The sequence below is a fragment of the Hetaerina americana genome, unplaced genomic scaffold (assembly GCF_022747635.1).
Source record: "Hetaerina americana unplaced genomic scaffold, ioHetAmer1.1.p SCAF_8, whole genome shotgun sequence".
Lineage (NCBI taxonomy): Eukaryota > Metazoa > Arthropoda > Insecta > Odonata > Calopterygidae > Hetaerina > Hetaerina americana.
Window position 1 is genome coordinate 58,929,736 of NW_027287427.1, and position 14,842 is coordinate 58,944,577.

Sequence of the window (14,842 nt, forward strand, 5' to 3'; positions counted from 1 at the left end):
CATGTGAGCTTCTGTACACTAGTGAAAATACTCATTATAAAAATGCCTATTTTTCCACCGTTAAGTATGTATGAAATCATATGAAAGCAAATAAAAACATCATATAATCGCTTAAGAACAAAAAAAATTCTTAAATTTTTAAATTAGAATCACTTCTTAGAGAAATTTTGAAAATTGAATTTACCCACCGACATGAGACAGGCAAGTATCTGAGAGTATGTTTGTGATGTTGCTTCTTCTGCGGGAAAGTCATTTCCAAGTTTCGTGGAAGATGATGATGATTGCAGCAACCGCAGCTGCATTGTCACTGCTATCACGAGTTGGTCAGCATGTCCAGAGAGTGATTCAGCTTTTTCACTGTGCAGCAGATTATCCACCTGAGCGACAAAAATGAAATATTTTATATAAAACATTGAAATTAAATCAATGTAACGTACAGTATTTCAAGATAATTACAAAATGGACTCAATCAATAACCTATTGGATAATTAATTAACATTAACGAATTGCTTAACAGTATCAAAATCGGCAGTTAATTCATTAGTGTACAAATAATTATTACTTTTAAATATGAAATTTATACACAACCTGCAACAGAGCACTTTGACAGGAATTTGATTCTTGGCTTGCTATTTGGGATATAATAAGATCTAAGTGCTGCATTTCTTCCCTCCGTGGACTTTGGCTTAATTTAACAAGTGATAGCGGAAGCCCAGGTGCCGGCAGCCTAAAACAATAAGAATATATTCAATACAAAAATCATTTAAGTAAAAATCAATGAGAAAATAATACTAGTCGATAATTTAATCAACCTGGTTTAACAAGAACAAAAAAGAAAATAAACAATGTAACATCACTAAAAACTTTTTGCATCCTTATAATGGAACACACTGCTTTAATAATAAGGAATACATACACAGCTAAAATTTAAATGCCAATCAGTTTGTCAACATAAAAACTCTTAGGTTTGATTAAACTGGAGAAAAACTATAACTTAAGTTTGGACAAATGAATATCAATAATTTTAAAGCACTATTAATTCAGTTGAGATAACATTTTAAAGTGATGAAACAAACCTTGGAGAAAGTTCTTTGGCTTTGAGGTAAGGAGGGCATGGATCATCTAGAAGACCTTCTAGATCATGTTTCACAAGTTGAGGAGCCATTTTTGTCACTTCACTGGGATTATCCCCCATGCGCTCTAGTAGATCATAGTCTAGATGAAAGGGGCCCGATACTGGCCTAACCTTAGGGGAAACTCTGCAAAACATTAAGAAACCGTTAATGAACAATTGTCTAGCAGTTTAATTGCTTCCAAACTTCACAGTATTTACATTAAGGGAATGGTTAGAGCAATAATCAGGGTCACCAAAAAATTAACCCTTCGCACACCCCTGGCAACTATGAATCAGCAGTAAATCCAGTTCAACATCACACCTTGTACAACAAAATATTTCATGATCTGGACTGTTTAATGTTTGATGTAGTTTAACAGAGACTCATAACTACAAGACGTTGTCATCTTAAGACAAGAACAATAAATTTTTCAGGGAAAAATAAGCCTTTAAATTCTATAAGTATAGCTTTCGTTCACTGATGAATTTCTTGTTATTTGTACCCCTAATTTGAAATACAACTTAAGAGATATTTTGGAGCATTAGGAGTTAATTCTTGATCCACTTCCATACTATACTCATAGGCTAAGGGTTATTAAGGCACTTCAATCATCACTTGTAATGATAACAAAGCAAAAGTAGCATTGCGAAATTTCCATAAAAAATTCCATTAATATCCCATGACGCTATTTTCACATGACTATTTTGCAAGCTAAAATATCTTTTTGGTGTTCCAAATATGTTTCCAGTAAATATAAAGAGAGGTCTTTCAGATGGTCCTAAATGATGTCCAGGAATTTTAACATCAAAATAAAAATGTGTATTTACTTAAGATTAAATATACATCAAGACCAACTTTGGCCTTCATATTTCTGGAGGAATTCAGAACTAGTTTACATAACTCAGCTAGCATAAAACATTTAGAAAATGCCATAATACAGAAAAGGGAAAAATTTTCAGCCAAGAAAGACAATTAGCATAAATTCAATCGGTAACAAAATTTATACATAGAAATCTCATGGCTTGGTTAATACTGAAAAAACTCTTGAAACAATCCAAGGTATTAACTGTGTTACTGAAAGGTGGTTCTACAGTAATGACGAGAATTGAGCTAAAAGTAACACAGCATTCATCCCTTCCACATAACGCCACATTACTATTAGCATATAGAAATATTGTTGACAAATATTATCATCATGAATCGGAATTGCACGAGGAATTGTGCTTGGTTAAGACTGGCCATTCTCATGTTTCTCTGTTACCCAGCTGGAAGACAATCATTCTTCTCAGATCAGCGGAGTTCAACTACAGTGTAGATATTCTTTCTTCCATGCCTCATTTTCTCTATATCCTTTCCACATTGGTACATCATGGATTCAGAGCTTGCATGGATTCTTGTTAGTTTATCAATTGCATTTCATTTTTATTCTCACAGTCCAGCATTAAAAAAATGTTAAATGTATCACATTCACTTTACACCATTGGTGAAATTAATTAACACACAAATAATTGCATCATCCCTGGAAAATAACACCACAAAATTCATTTGAAATGAATTACACAAAGGAGCTGAGATATTTGAGAGAATTTGTCCAAATATCCCAGCCTAATTTCTGAAGGAGAACACATTAGACAAATATGGAAAGTAGGAGCTAACAATCAACATGAGAAATATCATATTATATGAAGAGAGGAAAAAGAATAAATACTAATGCCAATCATTTTAAGGAAATTTAACATAGATAGAAAAATTTATCATGGATAAGAGTAGATAGTAGCCTTAGAATCCACCCTCGTTTCCAAAGAAAATACTTCATATCTATTGAGGAATTAGTCCAAAAAATTCACCAAAATTAGTAATTTTCTGTCTCCCGATTCCAGTCAGTCTTAAACTAGAGATTTTACAAATATTTTTCACTCTTGAAGATAATTACCTACACAAGCTGTTGTAATCAAGACAGAAATCATGATACAAAATGACATGTTCATGAACAGTTGAGGTTCAGTGCATTACCTCAGCCTGTAATGAAATTAATAGGGACTTGTGCAAAAAAATTCATTTTAAAGTTCAACATTTTATCTTGGCCACAAGGTGATAACTAGGGAAGTGCAACCTGAAATATTTAAATTAATGCTGGAATAGTTCAAGATGAAGAGGAGCCCTCGTTTTCCCATCAATGGCCATTCTAAAGAGATACTTGAATGTTTACTTTCCTACTTTTTACCATCCCTCACTCAAAAACTATTTGAGTACATTATCAGTGAGTTTTATATTCTTACAAGCAACTTTATGTAACATATACAGCTCCATATCATTTGTCCACATAGATTTTCATCCTAAAACACATTTGAGTTTGTCCAAAATTTATTTAGACAAATTCAATGAACAAAATGATAAAATAAAAAAAAACATACTTCACAATAGGAGTTGCCTCCTGCTGAAGTGCTGGATCTTCCTGGAGGATGTCTTCTTGACTAATTGTTTTGGCTCTCAGCCCACTCTGTTTGGTCCCCACTTGCTGCGGTGGCTGTTGAGCGATTTGAGGCTTTTGTCTTTTAGGTACGTTGTCTGGGACCATTACAAGACGATTTGCGGGAGGGGGACGGTTTTTGGCAGCCCTCTTGATTCGCTCCTCAAGTAAAGACATGTCTTTGTCAGAAATTTGTCCCACCATCTTGTACACTCGTTCACCTTCCAGAAAGTAAGCACGCACTACACAGTTAAGGGCTGCATTACGCACTGAATTGTCACGGTCAGATATCTGTTTCGCCACTTCTCTGAGAGCAGCAGCTGGGGTTGGTTGGCAAACAGTTATTCCATAGTTTTCAATTAATGACCCCAGTTCATCCAGACACTCTAAAAGTTAAATAAAAAATTGATTAGATAATTCAAAAGAGGAACATGCATACAATGACATATGCTATGATGTTCAGATGATGAATATCATAGCATATGTCATTGTAGATTGAAGATTTCTTCATAAAGACATGACTAGATGCAAAAAGTTTCATGTTACAACAGAAGAATTATAAATTGATTGTCTTACCTGTACGCTGGCGAGCATTTTTGGACTTGAGACCTTCCATTACATAAGCAAAAAGTTTACTAACAGGATAAATTAAGCCTATTTGCTTGAAGAGAGCACGAACACTATTTCTAACAGCATCTTTTGGATCACCCACCTGTAGAACAAAATTCCATATGAATAATGGTGAAAAAAAACATCTTTTAACACCCACGGTATAGCTGCACTGTCCAGAGTAATAAGACAATGAAAATATTCATGAGTGGGTGCAAATTTAAAATAACTGAAGTAAAACCCTTATTTACACTTTTCTAGGGACCCAGAAAAAAGCATAACTTGTGGGGCAATGTAAAATCATGAAAAAAGGAGAATTTTCCTTTCACACACAGGAAAAAGACATAAACAGAAAAAGAGCAGGACTATTATTTATCTCAAACTATCGCTCTCCTAATTTATTTATACATATTAAATGAAAATAACAAAAATATAGCACACATCTTGAATTCATAACATATATTAAAGTATATTATTTATCCTTCCGAATCATAATATAAAATCATAAGCTATGAATTCATCATACTGCACAAAATCAAGAAAACAAAAATGTCTGATATTTACAACTGTTTGAAGTTCTGCTAATGAATATCATGCACTTTATTTTCAATTTTCTGCAATTCATCAAGCATTTGCTCACAGCAATTACCACCTGACAAGTAATTTCTTATAGTGTTAATATCACACACTATCTTATTATTAATGGTTTCCAACGTAACTTCATGGAGTCGATTCATATTGGAAATAAAAAATAGTAACTTCGTGATTCCACTGAAAAATGTTTTTAAGAACCGAATGATAAGTTTAAAGTAGCCTATTATAATAAATAGAACCTCATGAACCTACTTTCCAAGACAAAATTCCAAAAAGTGAAAAAAAGTGGGAGTGCATAAGTTAAGATGTGATGTAACACAGTGTATATTAGACAAACCGACCAAACATTTCAAGAATGGGTGAAGGAGCACCAAGCCTGCATGAAGAACAAAAAGTCAACGTCACATTGTGCAAACACATATTGGAATATAACCACGGCAGTGACTTTAAATTTGAAATTTCACCTGTAGAAAAGAAAGGACTTAGACTAGATGTTTTAGAGCAGCTTGAAATTTTAAAAAGTGTACGCTCCAAAGAGAATATTGTTAGTGACCTTTTGTACACCTCCCACTCCCCCCTCCTAAACTTACCACTTCTCGATACCTGCGCTTATGTGGGTAACAACCCCTCTTCTTCCCTCACACCCTACCTTGACCTCAGAGAGGTGTAAAAGATTTTTGAATATATGTCTATAAATCATTAAAACCTACCTAATTTCCTCCACCAATAGGAGGAATACTCCTTATAGGGTGCCTCATGTTTCTACCTTTCCCTCCAACTATCACTGCTTAATTCCCTCCCCCATCCTCAACCTCCCCAGCCCTACTGGAGTGTAATACGTATAGATGATTCTCCATCGGAGTTGTCGCCTGAAGATGACGTTGAACGCCAAAACCCGTAATAAAAATTTTTCAGTGGAATCACAAAGTTACTATTTTTCATTTCCATCACACTATCCTGTATAAAGGTGGAGGAACCTCTTCATCTTCACTTTCATTGAGATGTATATTGGAAATGTCATCAACACACCGTACCTCTATTGTCACAACACAAGAATATAATTTGACCGGCCCCGAGAATGTACATTTTGCCTGAAGAAGATTTCACACATTGTCTTATTATCATTATAAGTAAGTTCAACTGGAATTTCTTTACCACAATCAACATAAATTCCTGCCTTCCTCAAGCAATTATACATTCATTGTATAACTGCTATGAGTTTGATTCCTAAATGTGCTTCCGAGCCGATATGTAGTATAAGTCATCAAGTACAATCAATTTGATTGCGTTCATATTCCTACCACAATCATGCAAAGATATCAATTTCTGTACAGAGGAACCTTGTAATACGAGCATGAACCGTTCCACGACCTTTCTTGTAAAATGAAATGCCTGCTTAGTGACACATTTTTTTCCATATTAATGAATATAAAATACAATATTGCATTCCATGCTCAAAAAAATTATTTTTGAGCAAGTTTAATTCAAAGAATGTGATATTGATATTATTTAGGATCCCAGTTTATGTTCGCCTTTTCTTCTATCGTGCAATGAAACCACCAGGAATGCAAACTCTATTCATAGAGAACAAAAAAGAATAAAAATAACTATTTATAACTTATGATTCATTCATAATTCATTTTTACAAGAAGCCTATCAACAGAGATTATTTTTAACAGACTATTCAAAAGGTTTTGAAAATGTGACCCAGCATTATCATTATTTAAATTTTTGGCCTGTATAGTCAAGTCTTCTTAGAGTGTTGCTTCTCAATATATGATGTCATTGAGAATTATAGTCTTCATCTCTTCCTCTATCGCAGAATCAACCAACATGTAATACAAATTAGATTTGCAGAAAAAACTAATTAAAGTAATTATTTTTAATTTATTTAACAAAGGATATTCAACTTTGACACCTTCCACGGATTGACAGTCTCAACACCAGCACTTCTACTTTCACCACCTACAGCCTTATATGTAAGATTGTGCCAATTTTAAAACCTATCCAACTAACTGTTGGACACCATGACATCATTGATTCCCATTCTTAAGGCAATGTGCAATACTTTTTCTCCTATGATAATGCCATTCGCAGGAATATTAGACATTCTAGATGAGCAAATAAAGACATCTCATTGATCACAAATGCAGATTGAAGTGAGAAGATTCATCCACTAGTGGTTGGCAAATTGAAGAGTCCTAGGTTTTCAGAGATGTAAAAATATTGATCACTACATACATAGCAAAGTCCAAAGCATGGAAGACCTCAGAAATGTGATGGTTAGTTCATGCTATGAACGTTAAACAAGTTTCGCAACGGGAAAATTCTGCTCTTTATCCATTGATTTCCAGACCTGATTTGCATGCTTCATAATTGAATCATGACTTTTCACTAGTGTATTTAGCGTAGATGCCAGCAGTCTTAGATGTTTCACCAGATCAATACAGATTCCATCATGGTAATCAACTTGTTCCCAATTGTTATTTTGTCCTCAATTGAAAATGCCTCTTTTCATCTCGTCTTTCCATTGTTAAGTAGTATAAAATTTACATTCCCAAGTAATTGAAGAGAGCGTAACACATGAGAATCTGAACTACCTCACAGCTCGACTAGCACAAGTTTTCCAACTTCAAATTATTTAAAGAAAATGAAATTGTTTTTGATTCAGGCTAGTTTTGATATGATAAAGCAAGTTTCGATATGTTACAATAGTCAGGAGCTCATCACTGTTATATCTCTTGCATCATGGTGGAACAAATGATCTCATTTGTCACCCACCAGTTCTTGCATTTTTCACGCTTCATCATGTTTGGGTCAAAGTCATTTTCTTTCCTAATAATTTCAACTTATGAGTGAAATGAAGTCTACCGCAGATGTTCTCACAATGTATAAATTACAACACTCACTCCTAGTAGTGCAATACATTCATTTCATATCATGAATCTCTACCTAGCAGACAGTTTACAAGTTCAAGTAGTTCACATTTCTATCACTAGAGATGACCGTACTACCACACCATATTTAAATTGTTCCCTGAAACCATTCATAATACTACTTTCTCTCTTCTTTCACAAGGTATATGTATGAAATGAAGATAAAACAGTTTTTAAAAAGACTTATGTACACAAGTAACTGTTTTAGAATGTGAAATTTTTTAACTCTAGCTCACAGTGATGTAAATAGTGGGAAAACTGTAAATGAAATCGTAAAATATGGGGCTCCACATGCATTGGAAAAACAGGAAATTGTATGGGACACTATAAAAATGTTGTAAACTGCAGGAAAACTTAAATTTCAATAATGTAAACATGAGATTTGACTGTATTTAGATTATTACCCTAAAGCATCCCTTTCTTTATTTAATTTCAAAGAACTATTTAGTTTTTCACCAAAACACAGCAAAGCCTTTATGTATTTTTTATACAAAACTGCTAAAACTACCTCCTGATTTGTTCATTACATCTCATTTTCTTTTCACTTTTCTCTAAAACTTTCACAACTTAGATTCATAACTTAGATTAGAACACTAAGTTATAATTTGAATGCAGTATTTAAATCTAAAGCAAGTCCAAATTTAAGCCAAAGTATGTCAGTCTCATTTTAATATTTTTTCTAATAGTGAAAACCATCTCATTAATTCTATAAAAATTAAGTTTTTAAAATAATAATAAAAGAAATGATTACTTCTAGGAACTAGTTTGACAATTGTCCACTTTCCTTCAAGAGTAGCTTTTAATTATTCCATCAAATAATTGTAAAAAGAACGTTTTATTAACAAATATGATATGTATAATCCAACTATCAAGAGAAAGCTTAAAAGGGCATAGTTACCTTCAATATGAGATAAGGAATAAAAGATGAGGCTTCAAACTCCAACATATTATATTCTTCCTCAATCAGCAAGCCAAAAACTGACTGAAGATACTCCAAACCCTTAAGCAATACTGATGGGTTAGTATCAAAAAAACGTAGAGTCATCCATTTCAGTATGAGATCAAGATTTGCAACTAATGCATCTGGATTGATAGCCAGGTCCTGCAGATCAAGAAAATAGAATATTTAGGATGCTGATTAAAAATTCACTTCAGAATTTTTCACAAGAGATTCCCACAGAAATTCCATGTGCATACAAGGAGATATTTTATTAGAGCCTGTATAGAGTAAAAGTATACTCACATCATTAAGGGAATCGATAGCCTTCAAATGATATTTAAAGTCAGCATGAAACATATTATTCATGATACTCTTGTTCACATTTGCTACTGTCATCTGATCTCTTAAGAGCTCCACAAATTCTTCCCGTGGGGCTGTGAAATTCCACTTCAGAACCTATAAAATTCAAAACTCAATGAAGTACATTAACAATGCCACAATACCACATACCAAAATTCACAATCATTACTGCCATATAGGACGCAATGAAAAAAGGAGTAAACTAGTTTAAAAGACAGTAAAATGTAATTATTTCTGATAATAATTTAATAATTCATTTCACATTTAACCCATGCGATCCATTTTGGCAATCTTCAAACAGTTTCAATTTTGAATAGTGATAAAATCAACTCTGCAAGTTAGGTTTTGATCAATAAATTGCAGACTTTCTTATTAGGCATCTTTATTTCAAACACCTGTTGACAGGATATTTTAAGCAGTTAAGTAAAAATATAATGCCCAATTGTGTACAGTGCACAATCCAATTAGGAAAAATAAGGATAATCAACTCTGATAATATAGCTCTGCCAACATGGTGAGCAATTGAAAATTTTACAACAAATGGCTGTATAATAATGACTTTATTTGGGCAAGATTGAAGCTATGTTTCCCTTTCTTCCACTTAACCCCTAATCCTTTACCTGCATAAATACATTAAAAATCAATAAAACAAACAGTGCGGAAAATATTTACAGTTAACATAGGAAAATACAAATAAAATATATTTTTTAATAATAATAAATATAAAAATATAACGGTTCAATGGCAGATAAAGAGAGAAAAATCTCATTTTTATTAATTAATTTTATGAAACACCACAAGCCTGACTAAAAATCATTTGCTTCTAGTCAGCTAGAAAAGTGTTGGCTGGTATGACGTCTTCGGAATTTCCCATTCAACTTCAACTTCTTCCATTTCCACTATCAGCTCCTACATTTCACATCCATTTTAACATCCACACATAGTGTTTTAATTTCCATTGCAGGAAATTAAACTTAATCCAAGCAATGAAACAAACACACTACTTCCATAAACCTGTTCTGCTAAGGGATACTGCTAAGGGACTACTAGAAAGAAACTGGTTAAAGTCACATTGTCATTTATTCTAACCTACAAATGAATATTGATGCTAACACCCCAAATGAGTGCCTATAGATGGGAGCACTTGATAAATGAATTTGCTAGTCAGCTTGAGAGACTTCTGTATCACTTAATAATATTTTTAGAAGTATAAACTAATAATTCTAATTTTAATATAAGTAATTTGTTCAGGGGTTTCGATAGAAGAGTAAAGTTATGATTTTCCACCATAGATTTAAGGGAAACCATTACTTAGACTATTCTAAAAAGTTGAAAAAGCTTCATAAAAGAAAATTATAACTAATGCTAATTACTAGTTTAAATTCAAGTAGTACTCATTGTTGTGCTCAATTAGAAGTTTGATTAAAAGCTAAGATTTTTATGGATGATTTACCCAGTTGATATAAATATAATTAATACTATTTTAACATTGGGATATCTTAAAGTTAGATTACATTAGGATTTTATTTTGTTAATGTCACTCCTTTCCTGATAATGTTATAGCATCAAGGGAGTTTGAATCATAAACTTCAAAATTTTACAACCATATTAACACAGAGAGACTTAGATAATTGGATCTTAATATTACAGATCTGATTTGGAATAAAATTCTCTTTTGACCTGAAAACTTCCACTGGGGACTTATGTTTCTCTTGCTCTCCCAAAAGAAGTATGTGTGTGGGTAAGGTTACATTTATCTCATATTTAAAGGCAATAAACAACATTCAATGAGATCTAACCACAGCATTGTTAAGTTATTCAAAAGTTCACACCTCAAAATAATTTCAAAAATTACGATCGGAATTAAATTACGCGCACTACATACAACTTTGTTCACATACCTTTAACTTTTGTTCATCAGACATGCGTTGGCTCTTGAGGTTATTGGCTTGAAGGAGAGGAGAGGAGTCTGCTTCTTCTTCTTTTCGACGACCTCCTGCTCCTTTGCCTAAACCTACAGAGCTTACAGCTGGGTTAACCACTGCTACCTGAAGAATTTTCCAAATGATTCAAGTAAGGCTCATATTTCCAAACGAAAATTTACAATGAAAAATTAAGGCACAGCTTTTTAATAATTTTTCAATTAGGTAAAATGCTACCGTTAGGGAAATTAAGTGTTTCACAACTTATAAAATCCAAGTAGTTATATTCGTTAACTTGCTAAGAACCTGTCATCAAGGCACCAGTAATGAAAATTAAACAGATGAAATAGTTCCTATTTCTGACAAAACCATGAGAAACCCACACAATAACAACAAACAAATTGGTTACCTATTCAATAGATTTGGGGTAAAGACAAACCTTCTTTCTAGCAGCTGATGAAGCACCACGAGATGATGCCAAAGGAGCTGGTTGACCACTGCCTCCCTTAGTTTTAGAAGCATCTCCCCGATTTGTTGGGGGTGGGGGAGGAGGAAGACAAGCACTTGCCTTGGAAAGCAATGGCATCACCAATTTGTTTGAGCCAGGCTGAAATATCAACAAAGTTAAGTCATGGTCAGTATTCATTGAACACACAATATGTATTTGAAATTTGAAAAAAATTATACAAGTAAATTGTAAAAAATCCATCTTTGGCAATATTGTCCAGCACAACAAACAACTACATGCCTTCAAAATAAATCACACAGAGATAATTTTCAAATAAGAGAAAAGAGTAGTATCAAATTAATACTTGGTGGGGTTTAGAACTGGAGAAGAGCTTAGGATCTGAGTAGAAAAAAAATCCTAATCTGACCATCAGACCAATATTGATTATTTAAACTTGTTTACTCTATGACTGCGGTGAAATCAAACCCGAAGATGATCCTATTGATACACAACACTGTTACTTAACCTCCAAAACACTTCTCTTGATAGTTTTCACAATAATTTAATTACAAAAAATAATTAATAGCTACATGACAAAAAATTACTCATTTTATTTTAGTTGGGAGAGTACAGAGATCAATTATTCAAACAGAAAATGCAACCCATACTAACCTTCAACTTTCCTGCACTTCTGACCATTGGATCATAACCAACATGCATCATGAATGGTAAAATGGCTTCCTGTGCATTTTTACGAACATCAGCATTCCTATCTTCTACACAAGCATAAAGAATGGGCAGGCAGCCTATCAATTCTTCTTTGGGGAGATTTTTCACTGCAGAATATAACAAAATCATATGAGGCAAGGCATATATTTAGAAAACCAGTTTAAAAATTGGATTTGAACAAATTATTTAAGTTAAAGATATAAAATATTACAGCCATGAGATCAACAACTAAAACTTGGCAATACCAAGTAGGTATGTAATGCAAATCAAGTAACAACAGCTCAGTTGAAAAAAGTGGAATTCGCGATTTTTATCACATTGACACAGATCCTAGAAAGCCATTGACTAAAAATTCCAAATGCCAAAATATAAAACATTGCATAAGTCACAATATAAAGCAAAACTTACACTTGATATTCAACATTAATTTATTTTATTGAGAATACTTTCACTATGGCATTTCAGGATAGGTTTTCCTAATTGCACTAAGTGCATAGTGAGCAGAATCCAGCTTTATTATCATGATTGAAGACTTCCCAGAGGTACGGTATAAATAGGGCTTTACATTTCAACAAGTGCCACCCTTCCCACAACAATGTTTAAATAAACCCATAAAAACCAATCATGGCCAGTTTCAAATTTTTATGGAATAAACAAGTTTTTATTAATTCAATTCATCAATAATGTATCCGTAATCTACAGTAAAATGAATGTACGAAGTATCTACATGCAAAAAACACAAGCATACACAATCGGTGAATAAATTACAAAGTGATGTGTAGCTGACATCAAATACTTGCTGGATGTAGGATAATGAATTTCAGCTCCATCATAATTATTGTCAATGCATGTTATGGATGCTATGGTGCGGAAATTTAACTTTTTTCAAATGCAAAACGCTATCAAAAAAGGAAATTATGTTGCTGCACCCTGTATTTGCCCACCACCCACACCATACAGGCACTGCAGAATATTTTCTCATGTGCCTGGAATCAAACGTAGGTGTTTTAGAAAGATTAAAAATATTTAATATTTTAATTTCCATGTGGATTAACCGTGTCAACATTCATTGTACTAATGGTGTAAAAGCAATAGCTAGTAAATACATCACTAATCCCTACTACTGTCTTAACATACACTAGAAGTCACTTCTATACCAGAAGTCTTCTGTAGCACAACTCAGTCAGGAAATATCCATTTTTTCTTCTGAATTCCTTTGATGAAGAAATAATTATTTCCACTTTCATTAAATCTTGGGTCTTGAATGCATCCCTTTATTCATCAAAATCTTAGCAAGCAAGTCATGTGCAGGGCATGTGGCAGGGGGTTTTAAATTAAGAGCCATTAGATCAATTTATATGCAATTTGTATCATTATATTTTCACTAAGTTAAATCATTGTATGTGATGCTTCCTTTTGTTGTAGTCACAAACTGAACACGGAAAAAATTACCTTCCATATTTGTTACTTATTGCATCTAAAAGGACTGGTTAATTTCCCTCAACTTCTCAACAGTAATGGTTTTACTATGTAATGCCAGCTAAAATCATTCTCACTATATCCACATTTAACTTGAAAGACTTGCATTCTTCCAAGTCTTGCATGCCATCCATCATTAGGGTGTTGCATGTAATCTTCATGTTTCCTGCAACTCCTTGCCCAGAATATCCAATAATAGAAACTTTGCTCAAAATTATTTTTCATAAAATAGGAAGTTTTTCTCTGTTTGTCACCATTTTAATCTTGAAATTAGGTCCTGCACAGGGTCCCACATACATGATGTGCACTCACGGGAAGGTTTAACCAAACTGAAATTATGCCTTTTCTTATCAATTTACAATTGATATTTTCCCATCAATCATTTAATTAACCTAATTTCTATATTGTAACTACACATATGTTCTTAATGTGCTTACATTATAACCAGTCTGATGATTGTATTACACTCAAGTATTTTACTTGGTCTGCTGTTCCTAGCTTAACTCTTTACACCAATTGGTAGAAGAGTTGATAGATTAATTTTCCCAGAAATGTATCTCAGTTGATCACTTTGTGATTTTTCAAGATTGGGGCTAGTAAGCATATGATTTGTAGTTCCTCTGGGCGATTCCAACTCCCTTCATCCCATTGCCATCCATTTAAGTGACTAGTCTGCGCTCCAAGGTGAACTATTTTCTTTTTGATGCCATACCATGGGACACATATTGAAACAAAGTCATAATGAACACTTTAAAATACTTTAACAGCAAGTCAAGCCTCATCTGATGCCAATTTCAGCCTCCTTCACTTTTATTTCAATTCCCTACCTTTGCAACTATCAAGACTGAAAAGGATATTAATTATATACTAATGCTTCAATGTTTTCATCAGTGATATGACTGGCATTAAATCATCAGTATCCAATATATTTAACGCTCTTAAGAAAAAGTAGGTGATAGACCAACTGGAGAATAGACAGGCACATGCTTATATTAAGCTTTGGATGGAAAGGCCTTTCATGATATTGGATTAAATGTTATAGCCTATGATTCATATGGTCTTCCTATTCTACCATTCCATAAAAAGCACATAATATCTCAAAAAAAGGGCAGAATCAATTCAGGCGTCTTCAACATTTAAAACACCTCAAAATATTAGGAGTAAACTTCACTCTATTTTAACCCTGGTGGTTTAGGATTACAAATGAAGTTTATTATTAGCAAGTACCTTACTGCTGGGA

The 14,842-nt window shown here is 33.3% G+C and overlaps 1 protein-coding gene across 1 annotated transcript in view; it reads right to left on the bottom strand.

The window, feature by feature from the left end:
• msps (msps cytoskeleton-associated protein 5) overlaps positions 1 to 14,842 on the bottom strand; it is a 73,169-nt gene that overhangs the window by 21,187 nt on the left and 37,140 nt on the right. Inside the window, exons 19-28 of the mRNA XM_071597082.1 lie at positions 12,067 to 12,230; positions 11,386 to 11,553; positions 10,926 to 11,072; positions 8,968 to 9,120; positions 8,623 to 8,826; positions 4,162 to 4,297; positions 3,530 to 3,971; positions 1,077 to 1,259; positions 589 to 727; positions 189 to 377 (exon numbers count right to left, since the gene is read on the bottom strand). Of these exons, the coding sequence (XP_071453183.1) occupies positions 189 to 377; positions 589 to 727; positions 1,077 to 1,259; positions 3,530 to 3,971; positions 4,162 to 4,297; positions 8,623 to 8,826; positions 8,968 to 9,120; positions 10,926 to 11,072; positions 11,386 to 11,553; positions 12,067 to 12,230 (1,925 nt within the window). The remainder of the gene's footprint in view (positions 1 to 188; positions 378 to 588; positions 728 to 1,076; positions 1,260 to 3,529; positions 3,972 to 4,161; positions 4,298 to 8,622; positions 8,827 to 8,967; positions 9,121 to 10,925; positions 11,073 to 11,385; positions 11,554 to 12,066; positions 12,231 to 14,842) is intronic.